General features: G+C 38.7%; 1 protein-coding gene across 1 annotated transcript in view; it reads right to left on the reverse strand.

Annotated features, from left to right (window-relative positions):
* The window catches only part of PAIP2B (poly(A) binding protein interacting protein 2B), a 33,886-nt gene that overhangs the window by 7,565 nt on the left and 1,025 nt on the right, over positions 1-25,296 (reverse strand). Inside the window, exon 2 of the mRNA XM_059188004.1 lies at positions 869-1,017. Within this exon, the coding sequence (XP_059043987.1) occupies positions 869-1,006 (138 nt within the window). The 5' untranslated portion in view covers positions 1,007-1,017. The remainder of the gene's footprint in view (positions 1-868; positions 1,018-25,296) is intronic.

Below are 25,296 nucleotides of genomic sequence, written 5' to 3' on the forward strand. Positions count from 1 at the left end.
TCACAGGTACAACCCACAGAAATGGTTACCTGGGCATAGTGATGTGACTACAAGCATGATCTGTGTGCCAGTCACACAAATTATGACACAGTGGGATTAAGGGGGTGGGGGAGGAGCAGAATTGCTGGCCACTCTGCTAAACTTGTTCCCTTGTTCCCAGAGCACCAGGCTGTTCAGTTAAAAGCACATTTCCTGTCTCCCATGCTGGCGATGGCCATGGAACTATTCATCATGTAATGTCCTCCCTGATGGATGTGAACACTTGGGCATCACTTGGTTAAAGGATCCCTTCTTTGGCCTTTAGCTCTCCCCTTTTCCCAGTTCCTAGAATTCCAGTTACCCTTCAGTTACTCAGATGATCAATGCCCTGGCTGGGGCAGAGCAACACCATTGAAGAACTATGTGGTCGCCACATCACTGTCTACCTGGAGTGCCTACCTTGAGCTATTAATGTCACAGAGATGCAGGACAATGGATTACTGCTGATTCTTTGTTCAGACTCTCTAGCCTTTCCCCACCTAATACACTTGTCCATCTCAGACATATATTCTGCCATTCCCTGCATTCCCACGTTGGGAACATGGCAGGCTGGCCCATCTGCACACAGCTGCTGTTCCCAGGTCTATACCACATCACCATGGCATGAGATTCTCTTGCAACAATGTGATGGAAAAGATCAGTATCTTCCTCCAAAGTACCCTATTCTGGTGTCTAACCAGCTAAAGGGGCTTCTTGGTCAGCCCAGACCAGGCCTCCATGCATTCTTCAATTATTCTCAAGCCAACAAATCCATTTATTTCATTACAGACAGATGGTAAAATACAGCTGTTGAGATACATGTGTCTTAGCCTTCCACTTCTTTCTTTACCTGTCTGTTGAAATCTTCTTCGTTCTCCATCCACATGTACTCTGCAAATGGGTTTTCCTTCTCATCGTGCCCATTTAATCCCTGATCCTCTTTGGATTTCACATTAGGTGATGTATTTGCTACACTGGATCCATTCATTATGACAGAACCTAAACAGAACCAAAAGAAAGGATCAAGGAAAGGAAAACCTGGAACATCCAGATTCTTCCAGAAGCTTCTGAAGTTCTAAGTCGAAGTTCTAACTATAGATGAACAGAAGCTATTGGTCTGTAACTGTTAGAAAACTAACCATATTCTGCAGTTATCAATTATACAGATGATATAGAGTTAACAGAGTTAACCTCCTCCTCCTCCTCTTCTGTTAACAGAGTTAACAGAGATACAGAGTTAACAGAGTTAACTCTTAAGAGTTCTTTTAACTCTTAAGAGTTAAAAGAAAAAAAAAAGTCCAGGCTTAGCCATTCTAGGCAAGTGGGAGGAGGAGATCTTTTCAAGTCTATTTTTTGCAGGTTCTAGAACCTAATCAGGGTCACATGGCCTCCTTAATGATAAGGAATATGTAGAGGAAATCCATTCTTTTTTTTTTTTTTAAGACTTTATTTGACATAGAGAGACACAGGAAGAGAGAGAGAGAGAGAACACAAGCAGGGGGAGTGGGGATGGGAGAAGCAGGCTTCCTGCAAGCAGGACCCTGAGATCATGACCTGAGCCGCAGGCAGAGGCTTTAACCCACTGAGCCACCCAGGTGCCCTATTATTATCTTTTAAAACATTGCCAATCTCCTAAGAGAAAAATTGTCATATATGGTTTACATTTCCATTTCTGTGATTTTTACCGAGACTGAATATTTTGAGATATACTTACCTGTCATTTGAGTTCTTATCTTGTCATTTTTCTGCTGAAGTATTTTGACCATTTTTCTTTTTTTTTTTAATTTTTATTTATTTATTTGACAGAGATCACAAGTAGGCAGAGAGGCAGGCAGAGAGAGAGGAGGAAGCAGGCTCCCCACTGAGCAGAGAGCCCGATGCGGGACTCGATCCCAGGACCCTGAGATCATGACCTGAGCCGAAGGCAGCGGCTTAACCCACTGAGCCACCCAGGCGCCCTGACCATTTTTCTATCAGAGTATGTATCTTTTCTTTATCTGCTATAAGGATAATTTTTATTTTTCATAAAAGAACTTACAAATTAAAAATACTATATTTGTTTTGTTTGCTTAATTTTTTTTTTTTAAAGATTTTATTTATTTATTTGACAGACAGAGATCACAAGTAGGCAGAGAGGCAGGCAGAGAGAGAGAGGAGGAAGCAGGCTCCCCGCTGAGCAGAGAGCCCGATGCGGGACTCGATCCCAGGACCCTGAGATCATGACCTGAGCTGAAGGCAGCGGCTTAACCCACTGAGCCACCCAGGCGCCCCTGTTTGCTTAATTTTTTTGATGGCAGTTTCTACTGACCTTAATTTCTGTCTGTATCTTATGTGAATGTCTGCCTATCCATTATCTTTTTAAAGTACATATATGCTTTTTAAATTGCTTACACTTGGCTTCCAAATTCACACTGATGTGTTTGCTATCATCTGGAATGTGTCTTTTTTCTGTTCTTGATTTAAATCTTAACCATTCTTCAAAAATCACTGTAGTCTTTACTCACTGCTTTCCTCCTCTATGTTCTTGTACCTGCGAGCTTGGAATTCATACTACTTAACTACTCTGTTTCATAATTCAAAATAATGAAACTCTGTTTCATAATTCAAAATTGCATAATTTTTCTCTTTCCACTTAGATTTTCGATTTGTGAAAAGCAAGATGGAGGTTTATAATCTCAATCTCAATTCCAACTCTTCCTCTCTCCTCCTTGGGGCATCTTTAAGTTTTCTTTAACAATTTTTTTCCTAACTCATTTCCATCTTGGCAACATTCATGAAAAAGTCTTATTCCTCTGCTTCTGGGTATACTAAAAAATTACTGCTTACTCCCCTTTAAAGTTCTTTCAATTTCCTAACCTGTTTTGAACATTAGAAAATTCAATCTTCTTAAAAGACAAGGTAGAATTGTGATAGGTGAAGAATTAGATGAAAAACCAACTCATTAATATTTCAAAAAGAATTTCATTTATTGACAAAACCCATTTAATTCACTACTGATTTAAATAGGGCATTCCTAGTATAAAACATACTGGTTTAACACATTTTAAATAGAGACAAAAGAAAACAATGATTACTCCAAATACTGCTATAAAATAATAATTCTATAAGCCTAAAGAAGGTAGGAAACCAGTTCTTTAATTTTACCACCTCCATTTGCAACACAACAATGACAGAAGCAAGCCTGCCCTAAATGCCAGGGCAACTGCATGACTAAGTAGGGTATACCTAAGCCCAGAAACTCTTAAAGGACCTGACCCTTGCTGGGTAGCAGGTTAAACAGAATTATATTTCCAAAGACTCATTTGGCAGTTGGTCACAACCAGCATAGTGATTTCTCCCCATCAGTATGGAAATCACCCAGAGAGAACCAGTATTCAGTTTTCCAAAATATCTGCCTTTGCCTAAAAAATAAATCCTAAGTGCACATGACCATAGGGAAAAGAGAAGGCAGACAAACAAAGCATAGAATAACCCGCCTAATTCCAGAGTGGGTTGGAACGCCGAGAGCAAGCCACAGGATGCTCCCATTCATGAAAAAGAGAACGGAAATGTACCATAATCCCAACATGGGGATGTTACCCAATTTAATGCAAACACTTGGGAGAAGTTGAAAACATTGAGATATGGGACTGTTAATACCAGAAAAGTGGTTCTCAGCAGGCTATATTCAGTGTTGATGTGCAGTTTATACCATTCTACCTGTGTTTTCTACACAATTGGAAAGCTTAGGTTACCCTAAATAGAAGCAATCCAACAACTTAATTTGGATAATGTTTAACAATTTATTTTTTTTAAGATTTTATTTATTTGTCAAAGACACAAATAGAGTGAGTACAAGCAGGGGAAGCAGCAAGCAGAGGGAGAAGCAGGCTTCTTGCTGAGCAAGGAGCCCGATGACAGACTCAACCCCAGAGCATGACCTGAGCAGAAGGCAGATGCTTAACTGAGCCCCTCAGGTGTCCCTAGTACTTTTATATCTACACTCTGACTTCAGGTACATAATCTGTCCAACTTCATTCTAAACAAAACAAAACAAAAACATTAAGCTAGTGCTATATGTAAGACCAAAGAGGGTACCAGATTCAAGGGTTAAGCAACTTGAGTTGCTGGGTTTGCTCAAGAATAACACTGGTTTGTGGGCCCACTGGGTGACGATGCACAGGTGTTTAATGTGCCCCTAGACTTTAGTAGCGGGGTGGGAATGGGGAGATTTTGCTGGATAGTGGTAACTCCTAAGTAAGGCATGTGGGGAATGTCTTCCAACTCAGGGAAAACACGAGGTAAGACAGGACCACTGTGCATAACTTCCCTGAATTTCCCACCTCAAGAGTTTCATGTAACATTCTCTTCCTGTTCCCAGCTCCTCTCTAGGTTCATCATCCACCACACCTGCCCTCTAAGTACCCAGCATTTTCCTAACTATCCTATTTTGACCTTTGACCATTATTTCACTTGATCTTCACCCACGTCAAAGTATATTATATGTCATCCTAGAGTAGTGGGGCCAAAGAAAATACCCTCAAAGCTTCCAGAGATGGGAGAAATGCTTGGGTACATAAGTAGGATCACAAATCAGAATGGCTGCCATGTTGTCAGCTATGTTATGGAGAGGCCCATGTGACAAGGAATTGAATCCTGTTAACAACCATGTGAGTGAGCTTAGTTCATCTTTCCCCAGTCAAGGCTTCAGATGAGACAGCCATCCCAAGTGACAACTTGACTGGAACTTCCTAAAAGGCTCTGAGGTAGAAGCATACCCTGCTAAGCTGCTCCCAGATTCCTGACCCACAAAAACTGTGAGATAATAAATGTTTGCTCTTTTAACCTGCTAAGCTTTGCAGTAAGTTGTCACATGGCAATAAATATAGGCATTCGATAAAAAATGACAACTAGTTCCGCCATATGAACCATCAGTTGTCACTTATTTCCTCTTATTTTTCTAGAGAACAGGTGTGCAGTTTGAAGTAGGTCATTGCTTGAGAAGTTCCTCAAGAATTAAACATCAAAAACAGATGAAAGAGTTTATATCTGGCGTGCCTCTATATTACATTATGAAATCTGAGAACTATTTGGAATTTATTCTCCCCCACCTCAGTTTCTCTCTTACTTGGCAAATATCCTGAAAATGAAAAATAAGACTTGTCATTTGGATTAAGATGGGAAAGCATGTAGCTGACAGAGAGTCAAAATAGGGGTGCTAATGGGCGCCTGGGTGGCTCAGTGGTTAAGCCGCTGCCTTCGGCTCAGGTCATGATCTCAGGGTCCTGGGATCGAGTCCCGCATCAGGCTCTCTGCTCAGCAGGGAGCCTGCTTCCTCCTCTCTCTCTCTCTGCCTGCCTCTCTGCCTACTTGTGATTTCTCTCTGTCAAATAAATAAATAAAATCTTAAAAAAAAAAAATAGGGGTGCTAAAGCCTGCTAGGCATTTATTTGATTTAGCACTTTACGGGGACCAAGGGCTCCTGTTTAAAATATTGGGCTTGAAATAGGGGCCTCAGTTCCCAACTATTAAGAACTTTGGGACTTTTAATGTGCCTAGGACATCTACAATACATGCTTCATTAGTTTAAAAATTTGAATACCCACAGCTCTTAAATCCAATGTGCTCATACCAGAAACTAGCTATTCTTTGAACCTGATATTTTTTCAGAAGCTATAAACCTAGATTGTGCCTATGATAACAGCTTGACTCTGAAAAATACTTGGTACTTTTGGCTGAATTATCTAGAAAAAGTCTATTGAGCAATTGCTATAAAAACTAATCTCTACTATTCTGTTTCCTACAGTTTTGTGAACTTTGTTCAGTCTGGTTAATACCATTTTTAAATTAAATATTGTGAATAACCATTTAAAACGTTATTTTAGTTTAAATATGTGATACTAGATCCCAGTTTGGTCCATTCTCAGTTACATCTTAGCAACTCAGGTCATTAGATGCACTTATTCATTAATATCAGGTGCCTATTTACCCTAGACACTGTGCTTGACTGGTGCTTTAACAGCGTAAATAGTCCTTGCCCTGGTGGTATTCACATTCTGTCAGGAAAGAGACAAATAATTAAGGATAATTATGACCCATGTTATAAAAGCCAAAGTAAATGGGGATGGTGGGAGGGACCTAATCAAGTCTGAGAGTGGGGGGATGGTTAGCAAAGGTTTCCCTGAGCAAACAACACTTTTTTTGATACCTAAAGAACATAAGTTAGCTAGCAATAGGGTGAAGAGGGTGTACGGGCCAAGTGTAAGAACCCCAAGATAGGCCACTTTGGCATAAAGATTATTTTGAGATAAAAGCAGCTGAAACTCAGCAGATTCAGGAAAAGCTCTTTACCTCCCCCTCAGTTGCCTAAATTTACATTGGAAAGAAGAGCCTGTACCAGGAAGAGGGCTACTAACAAAGATTCCTCTTTACCTAAGAAATTTTTCTGTATAACAGGGCAACCTTTGTTTCCAAAATATCTCTTCTCCCTATTGTGCTAAAGGTCTTCCTCCCCTTTGTATTCTCAGACTCTTACTCAGGATGTCATATAAGCTTCAAGTCACCCAACTGTCTTTGGAATTTCATGTCTACATGGATTCCCATATATATGAAACTAAATTTAATTTCACCTGTTTATCTGCCTCATGTGAATTTAATTCTTAGTCCAGCCAGAAGAACCTTGGGCCAAGGAAAATATCTTCCTTCCCAGTGAGGAAAACACATGTGCAAAGATTCAGAGGCAGGAAGGAACTCTCAGGAAACACAAGAAGGTAGGGATGCATACAGTTGAATGGTCAAAGAAAGATGGAAAGGAAGAGAGATGAAGTTGCTAAGACAGATGGGGCCAGATCATGCAGGACATTAGAGGCTACATGAAAGATTTAAAATTTTATCTTAAAAGCAATAAAAGCCTTCAAAAAGGGTATCCAGCAGCACAGTGATATGATTCAATTTATATTTTGAATCCACTCTGGCTGCCATATGGAAAATGGATTGGAGAGACTGACAGTGGATAATGGGAGCTAATGCACTAATCCAGATGGAAAAATGGTGGCTGCTTAAGACTAAGGTAATGGCAGTAAGAAGAGAGTAGGCAGATTCTGAACTACTGTAGGTTGTTTTTGGTGATGGACGTGGGGAGACAAGAGTGAGGGAAATATCAAGGATAACTTTGGCACAAGCAACTAGATGGATGGTAATGCATTCACTGAGCTAAGGAATTCTGTGGGAAGGGCAAACTTTTCTTGGGTGGTGATGAGGAGTGGGGGAATAAAAGGGGTGATGTGTTCTATTTTGGATATGTTAAATTTGTGAAGCCTCTGAAACACTCAAGTGACTATGTTAAGTAGGTTATCTATATGCATCAAGAATAGGAAAGTTCTTGCTAAATAAAGAAATTTGGAGTGGTTGTTTATAAAATGATTATAGAAATCATGGGGTTAGAAGATATTACTTAGAGAGAAAGGGCAAAGTGAGATGAGAAGAGGATCCAAGACCCAGATCTGATGCATATGAACATTTTCAAAAGTCAGATAGAGAAGGAGGAGAATACAGAAAAGGAAAGTAAGAAGAGTTAAAGAGTTAAGAAGGAAACCAGAAGAAGAGTATCGCATCAAAGGAATCAAAGGAAGATAGAACTCCATATAGTGAGTTGAATGGTAGCTCCCTGAAAGATATGTCCACATCCTAATCCCTAGAACCTGTGAGGCCACCTTATTTGAAAGAGGGTCTTTGTAGATGTGACTAAATAAAGAACACTGAGATAAGTACATCATCCTGGATAATCCCAGTAGGCTCTAAATCCAATGACAAGTGTCCTTAAAGAAAAGCAGAGAAGAGAAGGAGGCAATAAGACCATGGAGATGGAGATTGGAGTGATGTGGCCACAAGTTAAGGAGTGCCTACAGCCACCAGAAGCTAAAGAGGCAAAGAACAGATTTTCCCTCTCCTAAAGCCTCCAGAGGGAGTACAGGCTGAATGACACCTTGATTTTTTACTTCTGGCCTCCAGAACTGCAAGAGAATACATTTATGTTGGTTTAAACTACCAGTTTGTGGTAATTTGTTGAAACAACCATAGGAAACTAATAAATCCAGTAATGTGAGTGTTTTGAAGGCTTCTGAAAGGTCAAGAGGAAGGTGAGGAACATCCATAGAATTTAGGACCCTGGAAGTCTCTGATGACCTTAATGAGAGCAGTTTCCATGAACAGAAATAAGGAAGAAAACCAAAAGGAGGGTGTGTGAGTTGTATGTGACAGGAAGTATGTGATAACTCCTTCAAGGAGTCTAGCTGCTGAGGAAGGGGAAAGGAATGGGCAGAAACTAGGGGTGAGAGATCCCTGGAAACTATTTTCAATGACTGGGGAGTCTAGAGATTGTTTAAATGTTCATAGAAATGGTTTAGTGGAGAAGGAGAAGCTACAGAAACTGGAGAAAGAAGGAACGACTGATTGTGTAGGCCAGGAAGGGATACTTAACTCTTCATTTTTTGAATAGTCAATACATTCCCTGATTCAAAATCTAAATGCCAGGGATTCTTAATTAGTAATAGATAGTTGCAAGATGAGCATGAAGATAGAGCTGAGAGAAGAAGAGCATCAGGAAAGTGATTTTATCCATCACAAAGGCATATGAAACATCCTTCCTCCATGGCAGGATATTTTACTTCCCTGGTGGCAAGAATGCTTAGGCCTTGTTGGGGAGGAAAAAAATTTTTTTTTTACCTATCAAGGTTCTTCTAACTGGTCTAAGAATCAAACTGACATGAGACAGATTAGCAGGAGAAAATCAAAAGTTTAACATATACACCTCTTGTAGATATGGAAGAGACCCAGGAAAACTTAGTAACTCACTGAAATGGCTAAAGGCATCACCTTAAATACCACCTCCAGCTAAAGACAAAAGAAAATGTTGGCGGTGGGAAGTCAGTTATGGAAGTCTACAAGAAAAGCACAGTAAACAGGGATAAGGTTGTTATACAGATTTAAGTCTGCCTTAAGATTTAAGTCCATCCCTTCTTCATTAATAACAGTTCCTAAAGATTTAGAGTTATCCCCCTTCTTCCTGGTACTGAGGGAGACTACAACAAATAGAGATTTCCCTTATAAAAGTCAATGTCTCTACTCAGTTTTCAGAGCTTCTTTTGGATCTGCAATTTCTTAAAAATAAACAGCTTGAAATAACTAAGATGCCAAAGGGCTATCTTGGGGTGACTAAACTTGCTCCCTTTCATCCCCCAAGTATAAGTCTCCCTACTTGCACAGTTGATGGATAAACCTACCAAACTCCAACTTTCTGGGTTTCCTCTTCTAATTTTTTGCAGGGTTGAGTATATGTGAGTGTGTGTATTTTATTTTAAAGATACATAAGCAGTATAAGAAATAGTTTCATAAAGCGTTTTAAATTCACGTAGAACATATTTTTGAATACCATGTCATACTTCGCACTAAAATAATTTCTCTATTTCCTTGTTCAACAAAGCCTTCTTTTACTAAGTAAATAAACCCATCAGCTTTTCTCCATTATTTGGTGGACGATCCAGGTGGAAAGAAGCAGGATGAGTAGTTCAGCTTTTTGGGGGGAGTGAGGTGGGAAGAACATGTAGAATATGTACATGGTGGTTAAAAACGGGTTCCAAGTCAACCTCTAATTAGAATGATCTTGTCCCTTCTATTTCCATTTCATTGTTCTTGGAGAAGCTGCACAAACTTTAACAAAAAATAAGTAGTCACCTTGCTAAACTTTCCTATGCTGACCTCAATACATAAATGCTCCAATAGTTATCTCCCCTTTGATGCAAGAAAAGGGCTTACAAATAGAATGTCAATGTGCCTGTTAAGCATGCAGAAAACTTAACTTGTAATTAGAAGCTGAAAGATGCTTTCAAAAGCTTATTAGCATACTCAAACAGGATTAAGAATGCAGTCAGAAAATATCCAGAAGGCATATTCTTATTCAGTAGTTCTCAATCTCTATTCTTTTTCAGTAGTTCTCAATTTCTCTAGAATTCAGTAGTTCTAAAGAACTACTGAATTTCTATCCAGTAGTTCTCAATCTTTAGTCTAAACATTAGATGCGGGGCACCTGGGTGGCTCAGTGGGTTAAGCCGCTGCCTTCGGCTCAGGTCATGATCTCAGGGTCCTGGGGTCGAGTCCCGCATCGGGCTCTCTGCTCAGCAGGGAGCCTGCTTCCCCTCTCTCTCTCTGTCTGCCTCTCCAAGTCTACTTGTGATTTCTCTCTATCAAATAAATAAAATCTTTAAAAAAAAAAAAATAAATAAAAAATAAAAAAAAAAATAAACATTAGATGCACCTGGAAGCTTTCCTGCATCATACCTTTCAGACATTACAATTTATTAGGTCCAAGCCAACACCCAACATTTGTATTTTTGCCTGTTAACTGCCATAGTTTATTACAAGTAGAGAAAGACTAAAGACTAAGAATAATTCCTCTAATAAAGTTGCAAATTCTATATAGAATAATCCAAATCCCAATTACCCTAATTCCTACATCAGCAGCTCCCAAATTAGTGAATGCTCTTCAAAAAAACAAAGAGCCCAAAAACACAGTCAAGTGAATTCATTTCTCGGAGAAGACCCATTTTTTAACTACCAAGCATTTCCCTAATCAATTAATGGCCTAATTATTCATTTATTACATTTTTAATCTGGCACCTATTAATGACCCACTAACTTCTAGAAACAATGCCTCAAGGATGCCTGTGATATTATCCTACTGGAAATGTACGAAACAGATATAAAATGCACTCCATAAAACATTTAAACTCACTTCTAAGGTAGAATCAACAGACTTGCCTACCTACTTGCCTACATCAGTGGTAAGCTCTCTGCACCCCAGAGGTCAACCCTCAAGTTCTTCTTCCCCAATTTTCTTCCCAGGATAACATCAAATGGTGGTCATCACAGGGACCCTGACTTCTCCATATCCAGCTCCAGATATCCATATATCCATATATATCCATATATATCCATATATATCCAGATATCCATATATCCATATGCTATTAATAGCGGAAACAATGAAAACTGAAGTCTTTAGCAGATTATGCTAATTGAAAACATTATTATGGGCAAATTATTACATATGAAATAGGTGTAACTTTTCCCAATCACAAAATAAAGGACCTTAAATGTCTTAGACTAATCTGATGCCCCTTTTACTTGACTTTTAAGTGCACAGTAATACAGAAATGCCACTGTAGAAACCTGAATACAATCTCTGCCCACGGTCTCTCTGTACGTCCACCATTTCACATTTGATTATACCTATCCTTGAGTGATTATTATTCATTTGTTTTGAGACCAATCTCTTTATAACCTCAGAAGTTTCTTGAGGGCAAGAATCAAGTCTTTACAGCTTTTAGCATGCCTCTGTGTGCCCACCAGGTCCTCAATACATAATTTGTTGACTAAGTGCCATTTTCAGAGTGCTGTATTCTTTTTTTTTTTTTTTTTAAGATTTTTAATTTATTTTATTTGAGAGAGAGACAGTGAGTGAGAGCATGAGCGAGGAGAAGCAGACTCCCCGTGGGGGGAGAAGCAGACTCCCCGTGGAGCTGGGAGCCCGATGCGGGACTTGATCCAGGGACTCTGGGATCATGACCTGAGCCAAAAGCAGTCGTCCAACCAACTGAGCCACCCAGGCGTCCCCAGAGTGCTGTATTCTAAATCTCATTTCCTAGGAAGGGCTACCTTAGGGGAAGCCCTTAGGGGCTATGATCCATGGTTGAGCATTCTTCATTGAGTGTTACAGATATTGCCCATAGCCAGTGACAACATAACTCAGGAATCTGTTTTTGACAGGTTAAATTACTCTTGAGGTGGAAAAAATTCTTATTTCTATTCTAGGAAGTATTTTTATATGTTCTTGCTAACTATTTTAACATTTAGTAAGACCAGGTGGCTATAATAGTCTCCTCATGAGTAGGCATAAAAGCTTGCCACAGTGCAATTACCTAAACTGGAAGAAATCCGTATCAGGGATTCTCAATAGGTATCACCAAAAGGGACCACATGCTCATTTAATCTGATATATTTTTGGAAAAAAGGAATGCTGCCCCAGCAAAGTGGGAAGAAAGGAGCCAACCACTCTAAATACATATGTAATGAGATTGAGAAAACTGTCTTTACTCTATGACTTTTCAGGAAAGGTACCATTTTGGGTGAGGAAAGTCCTTGAAAATTAATTTGGGGTAGAAGGAGCGTCCTTGAAGGACCAGAGTAAGAGAACTGCTCCACAGGAGAGAGGGGAATGTTTCCCTAGGGGGATTAAGGGGGACACAGTGCTGGAACACAACAAAGAAGAAAAAAAAAATGAGTCAAGAGTGGTATATTTCAGAGAGTGGGAGGCCTTATCCTGCATAATATGGTCTCCACTCTAAGACTTTCAATGTCTAGCAAACTTCTAGGGCCATATAAAGCTTAGGAGCTAATGGATTTTTTGGTGTGGGAACCACTGAAGAGGTAGGATTTGATGTCTAAATTACAGAGGCAGAACAGAAGTCAGTTGTGAACTGGGAAAGTACTTGAAGCAAGTTTACCCAGATGTCTAAGGGAAAAAGAGGGCACCATAGGACCATTAAGTTACAAAGAGGAAACAAGTAATCTACCCAATACAAGGGGAAAAGATAAGAATAAAGTAACAGCTCTTTTGAGTACTTCCTTTCTTTTTTCAATGTTCACAAGATTCTATGAGGTAGGTGCTGACATTATCCCTGCTTTTCAAATGAATTCTCCCCCATTCAGAAATTTATTAAATACCTTGCCTAAGGGATAATGTAGTAAGAGCCACAGTTGGGGCTTAAGTTTAGGTCTTTTTTCCCCTAAAGCTCATGCTCTTAGCTACTACCTTACCCTCTTATACTTCCCACTTTAGCTCCAGAATGCTTACGATATAAAACTCGAAATTTTCTCAGATATTGCTAATGGAAGTGAGGGAACCAGGCTGAAGAAAAATGATATTCAACAAAAGGACTAGGTCTTGGAAGGAAACTGAACAAGGTCATACCACATGCTGGTACATTTAAATAAAAATAAATTGTGTTCTCTACCATAAACATACAAAGCTCCATTTAATTTGAAGCTTGCTAGTCCTTTTAGGATGAGGAAGCAGATCCTCAAACATGTATATAATCCCTTATGCACAATTCCAAGCATCTACAAAGCTCTAAAAACTAAAAATTTTCCATATGCTTTATGTCAAAACTCAGATGACATTAAAACTTGAATTGATGTGAAGCTAGATATAGCCTGCATTTATCCCACTTAGTGTGAATACTCCTGTTTTGCTCAGAAATACTAATGTGTGTGACTAAAGCTGCTGCAACAGACCACGGGGGCATTACATAACACACACAGAAAGCATTTCTCTAAAAATTGAAAAATTCTAAATTCTGAAATTCATATAGGCAAAGGTTTTAGACCTTCTATGGGCTTGTATTCCAAAGCATTTTAAAAACAACTTCTCAGAATGATTAGATCAGAGGTACTTGATCTTCAGGACCTCACAGGCCAGTAAATTTTAAAACTATTTTGAAGACAACACAGAGTTACAATTTTTAAAAACTAAGTATGATAAAAACTAAGGATGATAAAAAATATCCTATCAACATTGTTTTATAAAAGGATATTTTCAACACCAAAAAACACAGGTAGGCCTCAATTCAATGCAAAAGACAATTCTTTAAATTGAATAAATTTAACTTGATGGAAAATTTAACTTGATGTCTGTGGTCTTAATTTTTCTTATTTCACCACAGGCTGGGGAAAATTCACTGGAGACCAGCACCGTTCTGGTTAGAGGCATAGAGCCCAGCTGGCTACAAAAAAAAATTGCTTCAGGAAATAGTCAAGAGTGCAGTCCCTGCAGATCTATCCTACATGAAAGTCTAGGCCACATCTATATTGTGTTTTAGAGAGCCTGTGGGTTGTCTCTGATGTGTAGCCAAGCTTCAGAATCACTGGTCTGGTCTGTAGGATCTAGTTCCACCTTCCCCCCCCCCCCCCTACCCTCAATTCTTTTCTGAGGGAGTAAGGAGAGGAAAACAGAAATGTTTCCAAGTAGGGAGCCTGCCCAACCTATTTTTTATAACACCAGTTATTCCTCCAATAGTCAATGCTGGACCAGCTCGTCAACTTGCAAACTGAGGTTGTTAGCAGAGAACAACAGAAATTAGGTAGTAGACAAGCAAGAAAAGCCTGCTGAAGCAAAACTCCTCTATGAAAAAGTGTGGGTTCCAGAATTTCTTTCTCTTTAACTCAAAGATTAACTTAACTCACAGGTGTATTTGTCTTTGCTGGAAAAAATAGTAATTTAAAAAATATATGTGTGGGGGCGCCTGGGTAGCTCAGTGGGTTAAGCCGCTGCCTTCGGCTCAGGTCATGATCTCAGGGTCCTGGGATCGAGTCCCCCATCGGGCTCTCTGCTCAGCAGGGAGCCTGCTTCCCTCTCTCTCTCTGCCTGCTTCTCCGACTACTTGTGATTTCTCTCTGTCAAATAAATAAATAAAAATCTTTAAAAATAAATAAATAAATAAATAAATAAAAAATATATGTGTGTATGAATATGTATTTATACATGTATGTGTATGTCTGTTTCTATCTAATCCTTCATAGTTGTCTTCTGTGTCCAGCTGCTGTGCCAGGTCTATGATTTTGATTTTCAATTTTCATTTTTAGAGGGATTACAAAAATCACTATTACCTCAAACAATACAATGACAAATCATAAAAACAACGGAAAATCCACAGCATGCTTGATGTTTGATGCAGCAGGCTACATTCTCCAACATTCCAAAAAGATAAAAGTTGGGCGCCTGTGTGGCTCAGTTGTTAAGTGTCTGCCTTCCGCTTGGGTCATGATCCCAGGGTCCTGGGATCAAGCCCCACACTGGGCACCCTGCTCTGCAGGAAGGCTGCTTCTCCCTTTCCCACTCCCCCTACTTGTGTTCCCTCTCTGCTGTGTGTGTCTCTCTCTCTAAAACAGAACAAAACAAAACAAAAAACACAAAAAAAGTTCAAAAAGATAAAGTTAATTTCAATAATATCTTCTTTTTTTGGCAAAAAGTTTTACTCTCTCGCTATTGTTTTTTAAAAATTCTTAAGAACACACATAGCTATTATAATATCTTGAAAAACACACAAAACTTTCAATAAGCTATCAAACTTCTGTCCCAGCTAAAAAAATTAGTGGAACCTTCCCAAATAAGCCTAAATGGTCAGTGACAGGACATAAAAAGAACTCCTATTGTGATGGGATTAATCACTAAGCCCTATTTGACCAGAATCCCTTGGTCTCTAAGCTTTGCAAATGAAACAGCATCTCTCATTTGATACTCATCTGGGAATTCCAATCACGAAACAAGAATTGTTTTATGTCACTGTGTATTGCTGATTACCTAAACTCAACACTATGCTGGCAGCAAGAGAAGTGAATCTTTCATGATTTGCTCCATAACCAGTTTACTTCTTATACTCCCAGACCAAATTCAGCTTTCTTCTAGAGCCAGAATTCTAATACTGAGTTAGTTTACAGCAATGGTTCTCAAAATTTAATCCCAGGCCCAGCAGCATCAGTACTTGCTAAAATGCAAATTCTCAGGCCCCACCCCAGACCTTTTGAATCAGAAACTGTGGGTGGGGCCCAGCAGTCTGTGTTGAAATAAGCCCTTAGGTGCTTTTGAAGCCTGTTCAAGTTTGAGAACAAGTTAAAAAAGTAAAGACAAGTAAAAAACATGAGATTCCTTCTGTTGGTCCAAAGCCAGAGGTGTCGTGTACTCTATCTTGGTAGGAAATAAAGAAATCCAATTAAAAGACACGCTCTCCCCACAAATCCTACCCTCATTTGAGTATTTTATTTTTGTGAGCTAAATAAGAAAACAAGCCACAATCTGAGATTTAGTAAAAAACATATACTTAACAGTTCCCTTCCAGCTTGATTTCACACAATGCCATTTACATCTTCTTACATCTAAAGTTCCAAAAAAGGATCTTCATAATGTAAGCCTCCGACACTTCAGGAATTGTGTAATAAAACATCAACTAGGTCTGAATCTATCAAGTTTATTAGAGAAAAAAGTGGAATTATTTGCTACATCTCAGAACTGTATTCAACAGGGAACTGGGGATTTCTTTTCACTTTTATACTTCCAAGTTAACACAATTAAACCAGAACACCCCATTCTTTAAAAGGTTCTAGCTAAGCAAAGTTTCACTGCATTACTTTTTGCTTTTAGTGGGGATAAAGCAGAGTCCTGGGAGGTCCATTTTGCATACCTGCAAGGTTGCAGAATAAAACGGTCACATCTGTTCCATACTGAAATAAAGGTCCCGTAAAACCTCAGATAGTGAGTGTTAATACCTCGGCACTGGCCTAGGTAATAAAGACACCAAGAATACCACTATAGCACAAATCCAATTACATCCTGTTTTGCTCTTGTTGATATTAAAATCACTGTGATAGGGACGCCTGGTGGCTCAGTTGGTTGGACGACTGCCTTCGGCTCAGGTCATGATCCTGGAGTCCCGGGATAGAGTCCCACATTGGACTCCCAGCTCCATGGGGAGTCTGCTTCTCTCTCTGACCTTCTCCTCATTCATGCTCTCTCTCACTGTCTCTCTCTCAAGTAAATAAATAAAATCTTTTAAAATCACTGTGATAAAACTTCACTTGCCCTAATATTATTGCATTTTAAAGAAGGGGGCAACACCAGTCTACAGTCCACAAAGCACCAACTTTCAAAAAGCAAACAGTTCCCATGCAACTGTTTCAGAGAACAAGTGAAGTGAGCCTTGAAATGATTAGCTTACAGCTCAATACATTAAACAGAAACAAAAACAGCACAAAAGATAAACCACAGACCAATTTCCATGCTATAGACATGCACTTTCAAATAAAACAAGAGCAAATAAAGTCTAGCAATTTATTTTAAAACAAAACAATAACACTGATCAATAGGGTTCAGCCCAGAAATGCAAGGATAGTCTAAAATAACAAAATATAAAAATGTAGTTTTTCATATTAACAGGCAAGGGGGAAAATTTTCATGATTACATGAAAATCTCAGTAGTTGCCAGAAATATATATATCCCAAGTCTACCTTCAAAGATATTTCTAAGCTTAAATAAAGGGCTAAAAAGCAAAAAACTAGAATGTTTGGGTAGCAAAATTACAGATCGTTTTTCTTTATATTTTGTTTCCTAATTATTATAAAGAAGAGTATGGCTTCTTTTACAATTAGGGAGGAATGTTTTCATTTATACATATTTAAATCTCTTTCTTATTTTCCTCATGTATGTGTGTCACACATAGACAACAGGGCTTGAATTCCTATCTCTTGAGGTTGAACAGCAAAATTCTGGGATGTGCGCTGGACAAAGTTGCCCTATCTTCATTAGTTTTATTTATTTGTTTGTTTGTTTATTTGAGAGAAAGACAGAGAGAGAGGGAGCAGGGGGAGAGGGAGAAGCAGACTCCCCACTGAGCAGGGAGCCCCATTGTGATCCTAGGACTCTGGGATCATGACCTGAGCTGAAGGCAGATGCTTAACCAACTGAGCCACCCAGGCACCCTTATCTGAATTATTTTTAAAGGTCCTCCAGTAGCAACACAGGAAAAAAAAAAAAAATTAGGTAAGTTACAAATACGAAAAGTGTGATTACAATTGAAAAGAATATGTATGCATTAAAAAATACTACAAGTGAACATGAAAAAGAAAGCAGCTACTGAAGCCATGGGGCGGCCATCTGGAAACACTGTTTTCAGTTGTTTTATTGTGTTCAAAGTATTTTTTAAATATACAAAGGAGTAAAGTAAGGAAAAAAACCCTGCCAAACTCTTGTTACTTGGGGCCACTCTTTCAATCTTTGCTACTGTTGCTATGTATTCACCTGATATCAAGAAAATGGGCAGCCCCTCACACCCTTTCTCCTTTCTCATTACCCCATTTCATTCATTCATTCACACATTTCTTGAAAAGGTAAAAAACACAAGCACATGATTCAAAAAACTGTTATTAAAACAATTTTTTTGAAAGATTTTTATTTATTTATTTACTTATTTATTTATTTGAGAGAGAGAGCACAAGATAGCGAAGGGGCAGGCAGAGAAAGAAGCGGGCTCCTCGTTGAGCAGGGACTCCTATGCTGGGCTCAATCCCAGGACCCCAGGATCAGAAAGCAGACATCTAACAATTGAGCCACACAGGTGCCCCCCAAAGTATTCTAATATATATAAAGGCATATGGAGAAATCCTATCTCCACTCTGTATCTCCCATTGGTTTCTTATATTATGGTTTCAGAACTTCTTTTTGCAATTATAAGCATATATAAATAAGTGTATATTCTTATTCCACCCTTCTTTTTCTCTCAGCACAGAAAGTAGCATATGAAATGTATGGTTGCATGCTGTGCCTCTTTTTAAAAAAATCACAATATATCTTAGAGCTCTTTTCCATCCCATCAGTCCATAGTCTCCCTCATTCTTTTCTACAACTATGCAATAGTCCATGGTTTACATGGGCCACAGTTGACTTAACCAGTACCCGGCTGACAAACACTGGGGTCATCCCTACCATGCTATTACAAACAATTCCAACCATAATCACATGCATACATCAAATTTGTTCATGAAAGTGCCTTGATGAAGCTTCTGGAATGGTTCAAGATATTAGATGATTACAAGGTCACCCGTTCACCAGGTTGAGAAGTTAGCCCCTTTTCTAGTTCTCATTATACATAGCATTATATAGCAAAAGATGGAACAATTCCATGAATCAAGCAATTGTACTCTGAGGGGATTCATCTCATAAAAATAAAATGACTAAAACATGCAAATGAACGCATCTATAAAAAATGATGAATGTACATAAAAAGTGTAAAATATACTTATCAAAATGTGAACCACTGCCTTAGTATGGTAGATCTACAGAGTGCTTTGTAGCTCACCTCCCCACCTCTTTGCCCATCAGTGCTTTCTAATTTTACAAAAGTAATGTACTAGTTCTGTAATATAAAATTAAAAATGGTAAGTAAAATGTTAATTCAAATTAATCTGGATACATTTCTTTGATCTGTCTTATATTTGTACAATGAGTGCTTCAGAGTTCCTGAAATATGTTTATGTGCCTCACTTAATTCTTAAACTAATCTTATGTATTTTCATTCTATCAAAATGAAAAAGGAAGCAACAAATGGTTAGGCAGTTGTGCTCAAGGCCATTCAAATAGAAAGCCTGGCAGAGACAAATTTCAAACCTAGATCTTTGGAATGCAGATTCAGTGTACTTTTAAAAACATAACTGTTGCTTCCTTAATTTTAATAATATTTTAGGAGTTACTCACATAATCAGAATTTGACAGATGAATTAAAATTATACAGTATAAGGCCTCAGTTCCTAAAGATCATATAATCAGATCTTATTGAAGGGAGAATGCTAGCATACAACTGGCAAAACTCCAGAGTTAGGAGAGGGATGTTTATAAATAAATTACTTAACTGGCAAAGTTTATGTCTAATATGGCCCCAAATGAATGCCTAATAAAAGTAACATCCTCTCAAGTTGGAAGATTCTCACCTTCAAGACAACCTTTGTCTTTGACTCCTGCTCTAGTCTGGTCTCCAAACTCCTCATGGAATTTCAAAATATGAATAAGCCATATTTTCAAGATGGTGATTATAAAATATACATATTTTCAAGCTTGGGACTTATGGACCAAGATGATAATAAGTTGACTAGGATGTACTCTTTCTCCCCATTGTCTCTCCTTCTTTCCTATAAAATCATACAGGGTAGGGGCACCTGGGTGGCTCCATCAGTTAAGTGTCTGCCTTTGGCTCAGGTCATGATTGCAGGGTTCTGGGATGGAGTCCTGTGATGGGCCCCCTGCTTGGCAGGGAATCTGTTTCTCCCTCTCCCACTCCCCTTGCTTGTGCTCTCTCTCTCTCTCTGCCAAATAAATAAATAAATAAAATACTTTAAAAAAATTATACAGGTTATTTTATAATATACATGGAGACCACTGATAAATCTTGGTTTGTTAAAGTATGTTTTTGAAAGGTTTTATTTTTTAATTTTACTTTTATTTTTAATAGAGGGACTGGGGAAGGGGCAAGAGGGATAGGGGAGGGAGAATCTCTCTTTTTTTAAAGAGTTTATTTATTTATTTGACAGCCAGAGATCACAAGTAGGCAGAGAGGCAGGCAGAGACAGAGGGGGGAAGCAGGGTCTCCGCTGAACAGAGAGCCCAATGCAGGGCTCCATCCCAGCACCCTGGGATCATGACCTTAGCTGAAGGCAGAGGCTTTAACCCACTAAGCCACCCAGGCACCCCGGGGAGAGAGAATCTTAAGCAGGCTCCACACTCAGCACAGAGCCCAGTCCAACTCAGGGCTCGATCTCACAACCCTGAGATCATGACCTGAGCCAAAATCAAAGTTGGATGCCTGAGTGACCGAGCCACCCAGGTGCCCCAAAATATATTTAATTCATTATTCCTCAAACTATGTCTCATATAACTCTTTTCCAAAATATGATTAGATATGTTTCAGAAAGGTGGAAAGGAAAGACCATAGTTAAATACAATGCACCCCTTTTGGAGATCCACAGTTCACAGTGGACATTAATATAATGAAGGCTCTAGAGAAGTCCTGTGTCACAGAAACCTCTGTTTAACCCAGTTTATTTTGACACAGAATTCTTCTACTGTAGCGTAACTATTTACATCTCATGTTTAGACTAACTGCTTGAATAAAAGTAGCTATTAATTGAACACCTGCAACAGACATCCAAAAATGGGTAGTTCTTAAATCTTTCCTAACACAGATGTCTTAATTCTTTAAAAAGTTCCTAGGTTCAATCTAGTGAACTCCTTCTTCATCACCCACCAAAGCCTTGCTCAAATATCTCATTTGAGAATTCTTCCCCAGTGCTCACTATATTACTAATTGCTCCTTCCTCCTGGTTTATGCAGCATTTATTTATATCTCTATTATTTCACTTAACACATGATAAATCAGTTCATCTGTCTCCTTGCTAGATGGTGAGTAAGTTTGAGAGTAAGTTTGATTGTATTTTCAGCACCTTGAACACTGTAGGGCACATACGAGCTTCACGATAAGCAGGTAAACAAAGTCACTTCTTCAGGTGTAACAGTTCCCCAGAATTCAATTCTTGTATTTCTATACTGTTAGCGAAACCTTGCCAACAGCGTGAGAATATTATGCTCTCTCCCTAAAACCTGCAACAGTGGTCAGAGTTAACTCAGTTGTGATGACATGTCTTCTAGTCGAGCCCATTCAGTTTTTTCCTTAGGTGATTTTTGTTTGTTTATATCTCTGTGCCTTTGTACCTGCTGGTCCCTGCTCAGAATGCTGTCTCAAAGTTTTATGCACCTGGAAAACATTCTTACTCATCCTTAAGAATGAGTCTTAAGGATGTCTTTGGAAAAGACTTCATATCTTCCCATCCTTCCAGGAAGAGTAAGGAAATTTCTCAAGTCACACATTTATGCATCTACTACATAAGCACCATGGACAGAAAGATGAAGATGTGGAGTGGCACCTGGGTGGCTCAGTCAGTTAAGCATCCAACTCTCAATTTCAGCTTGGGTCATGATCTCAGGATCCTGGGATTAAGTCTCATGTTGGGCTCTGCTCTCAGTGTGGACTTGGCTTATCCCTCTCCCTCTGCTCCTTCCCTTGTTTGCGCCCTCACTCTTACTTTCTCAAACAAATAGTCTTCAAAAAAAACAAAGAAAAAGAAAATGAAGATGTGGACCCCACATTCATGGAGCTCACAGTCTAGTAAGAAAGAAGATAGCCATATAAACAAATAACCACACTGTAATAATACTAAATATAATACTGAAAGGAAGACTTATGGAATAGTTGACATATGTTTACTTTGTTACATTCTTCATTAGACATTAAAGCTCTAAAGACTGCTATACTCTCAACTGTCTTCTGAAGAAACTGCCTCCAAGCAGTTCTTTTTATATATGCTAAGATCTATATAATAGATCATGCATGAAACCAACCCTTCTCCTTGGGCCACACGCAAATGGACTAGCACATAGAGCCCTAACTAAAGATAATCTACAGGCAGAACTTGAGAGAGAACACCTAGGACATGTCTTGGCTCAAAATTCTGCCCAATAGGGGTCCTCTGTTTCAGGTGACAAACCAACCCAGTGAAGTTCCCCTTGGGAAATACAAATGTTAGGTGAGCAAAGTAAAAGAAGACAGGGTTCCAGGTCCAAATCCTATTCTAAATAATGCTTAGTTCCTGTTATTTAAGGTTTTGAAAACAGTAGGGCCAAGGGACAATATGGCTGCTAAGATGATTTCCTATTTAAATTTACATTAAACCCTCATCATCAGAGGCAATACATGCATGCCTCTTCCTTTCAATTGATAAAGGTTTAACATACCATATCACTATGTTTGAAATTAGGAAACAGGCTTAAAAGTTCTACTACTTGACCACAGTCCCTCAGTTGGTAAGTGGCAAAGCCAGAAATCAAAGACCAAATCTGATTTTTCTTGAAAATCTGCTAGGTAAATGGCCTCAAAAGCAACTGAGGACACTTAAAAAGTTGCCAAAGGTTAATGGAGAGAGGCTTAAAAGGAAGAGTTTATGCACAGAGTAAAACAGAAATGTTCTGGAAGTCAATATGCTAGGAAATGTGAAGTGAGGGGGGCACATCAGATTTTACTTTGGTCAAGTTAGTTTATCATTCCAACCTGGACCTCTCCCCTGAGCTGTTAGCTGTCTGTCTCTTACTCAAATATAGTATCAGTAAGGGCAAGAGCTTAATCTACCTATTCACCAGAGTCTAAAACAAAGCCTAGCTTACAGTAAATGCTTAATAAATATTTGAGTAAGTGAACAAATTCTCGAAGAAGATATAGGAACATTCTACTGTGGACTCCAAGAAGGGTTATCATGAAATAAACTCCAGAGGTCATTTACAAGTATAGTTGATCCTCACTTTTTTATGGATCCTGTATTTGCAAGTTCTCCTCCTTGCTAAAATGTCTTTGTAACCACAAAATCAACACTCTCCGTGCTTTCTCAGTCATCCACAGACATGCCCAAAGTGCAAAACTTGAGTCACTTCTGCAACACATTCCAAGCTAAGTAGAACAAGGCAGGGCTCTGCATTTGTGTTTCCAGCCTCATACAGGGATAACTAGAGGACACAGATGGTAGGGGGCAGTGCAGGGCAGTGCCAAGAACTCTGGCTCAGGGGCCAATCAATCAGACAGGGTTTGAAGCCTAACTCTGGCACTTGTTAGAGGGCTGCCTCAGGGAAGTCGCTTAACACTTTGGAACCTCTTTTCTCTTTTGTAAAATAAAGAAAATAGAATTTACCAGGATGAACTGTATTTATATAAGATTATAATCTATGTAAGATGTATATATGGACATATTTTCCCTAGAAGCAGTAGTTCGGTATTTACTAATCTTGGTGATTTTATAGAAAATTGCTGTAAGTAATGAGAACTAAAAATAATCATTTGCAATGAAATAACAGAAAGATATAGAACACAATTATTTGGATGGAGTTCAGGTCAGTGTTAGGGTTCAAGAGATTCTGAAATAGAATCTCACCAGGCATACAAGGTATGGATAAGGCTTTTAAGGAGAGAGAACAGCACAAATAGACAGAAACCCAAGTGTGTAACAAACAGGTAGGTTTAGGAAATGGCCCTGCAGAAAGTCTGGAGCAGGAGATGAGGCCAGAACAGGGGGTCACAGTGCTTCTCTGTGCCTTCCATACTATTCTGCACTGCAGAACCTCTCCCTCTGCATTTAATTCTTGGTTTACAGGTCTCTCTCCCATTAAACTATGGGCTCCTTAAAGACAAGATCTCTAGGGAAAAAATCATAGTTATAATCTTTTAAATCTGCAAACAAGTAATTACTAAGCACAAATACACCTGAAAAGACTGTAAAAAAAATAACTTTGGTTTTCTTTTTCTTTTTTTTTTTTTTTTTTAAGATTTATTTATTTATTTGACAGACAGAGATCAAGTAGGCAGAGAGGCAGAAGCAGGCTCCCTGCTGAGCAGAGAGCCTGACGTGGGGCTCGATCCCAGGACCCTGAGATCATGACCTGAGCCAAAGGCAGAGGCCCAACCCACTGAGCCACCCAGGCGCCCCTGGTTTTCAACCACAGCCTATACCAACTCAAAATAGCAACCAACTCAGAGATTTGCAGTTTTTCCAGGACTTTTCTTTGATGGCCATTAATAATTCTGTAATTAATACTTTTGTTTTTCTTAGTACCTAGGCATTTGTTAGAATGGCTTTAAGATCTTCCTCTTTTCACATGATTTATTAACAGGGTTCAAACATATGGTCTATAGACAATGCAGTGTGCTGGCTTCTCAGAGTCAAAATTCCTATTACTTCACTCTACTAGACTTGTTTCTCTATATACAAGGTACAGTCTCTTACCATAGTAAAATACAACGTGTGTGTGTGTGTGTATATATGTGTGTGTGTGTATATATATATATATACACATAAATATAACAACTAAAGAAAACAATGAGAATTTTTCACAAAAACTTGCAAAATTCGGGCCCAAACACAGTGTACATATTAAACTCACTGCTTACATTTCGCCTCTGTAAACTGAGAAAAACAATTCCAATTTATATGAAGTCATAAAACTAAGTACTTTGAGAACCTACAAAGTTTTGTACACGAGTATTTTCTCTTGCACACTCTTTCTCAAACACACGCAGCCTAAGGGGCCCATCACTCTTAATCCAATACTTCCATTTTCTCAAAAAAAAACCCTCTACAGTCCAGTATCTAAATAAATATTTTCAAAACTCTAATGTGACTCTTCCCCATAAATTTCTTGGCATAATTTTATTTAGGCATAACATAGTCTGCACTATTATCCAGAAGCAACACCATTAAAACACAAACTGATATACTATAAATGTGAATACAAATCCTCTGTGAATGAGGAAAAGAGAATATTGTTTTTAAACAGTTTCGATGCTACATTATCCATAGTCTTGGTGTGGGCAAATCATATTGTGCTACACAGCTAAACTATGTTGTATATTTTATGATAAATATATGACAGGCCCTTACACTGCAAACTCTGCGCCACTGAAGTTAGGCTATTTAAAACATAATGTTAAGCAAAAAAAAAAAAAAAAAAAAAAAAAGAAGAAAAAAAAGTATAATGAAAACTGCCTACTTAAAATAATCCACTTTAAATTTCCCGTGGCCAGTGAACCCTTCCCACCTGCACTTTC

The sequence above is a fragment of the Mustela lutreola genome, chromosome 9 (assembly GCF_030435805.1).
Source record: "Mustela lutreola isolate mMusLut2 chromosome 9, mMusLut2.pri, whole genome shotgun sequence".
In the NCBI taxonomy this organism is placed as follows: domain Eukaryota; kingdom Metazoa; phylum Chordata; class Mammalia; order Carnivora; family Mustelidae; genus Mustela; species Mustela lutreola.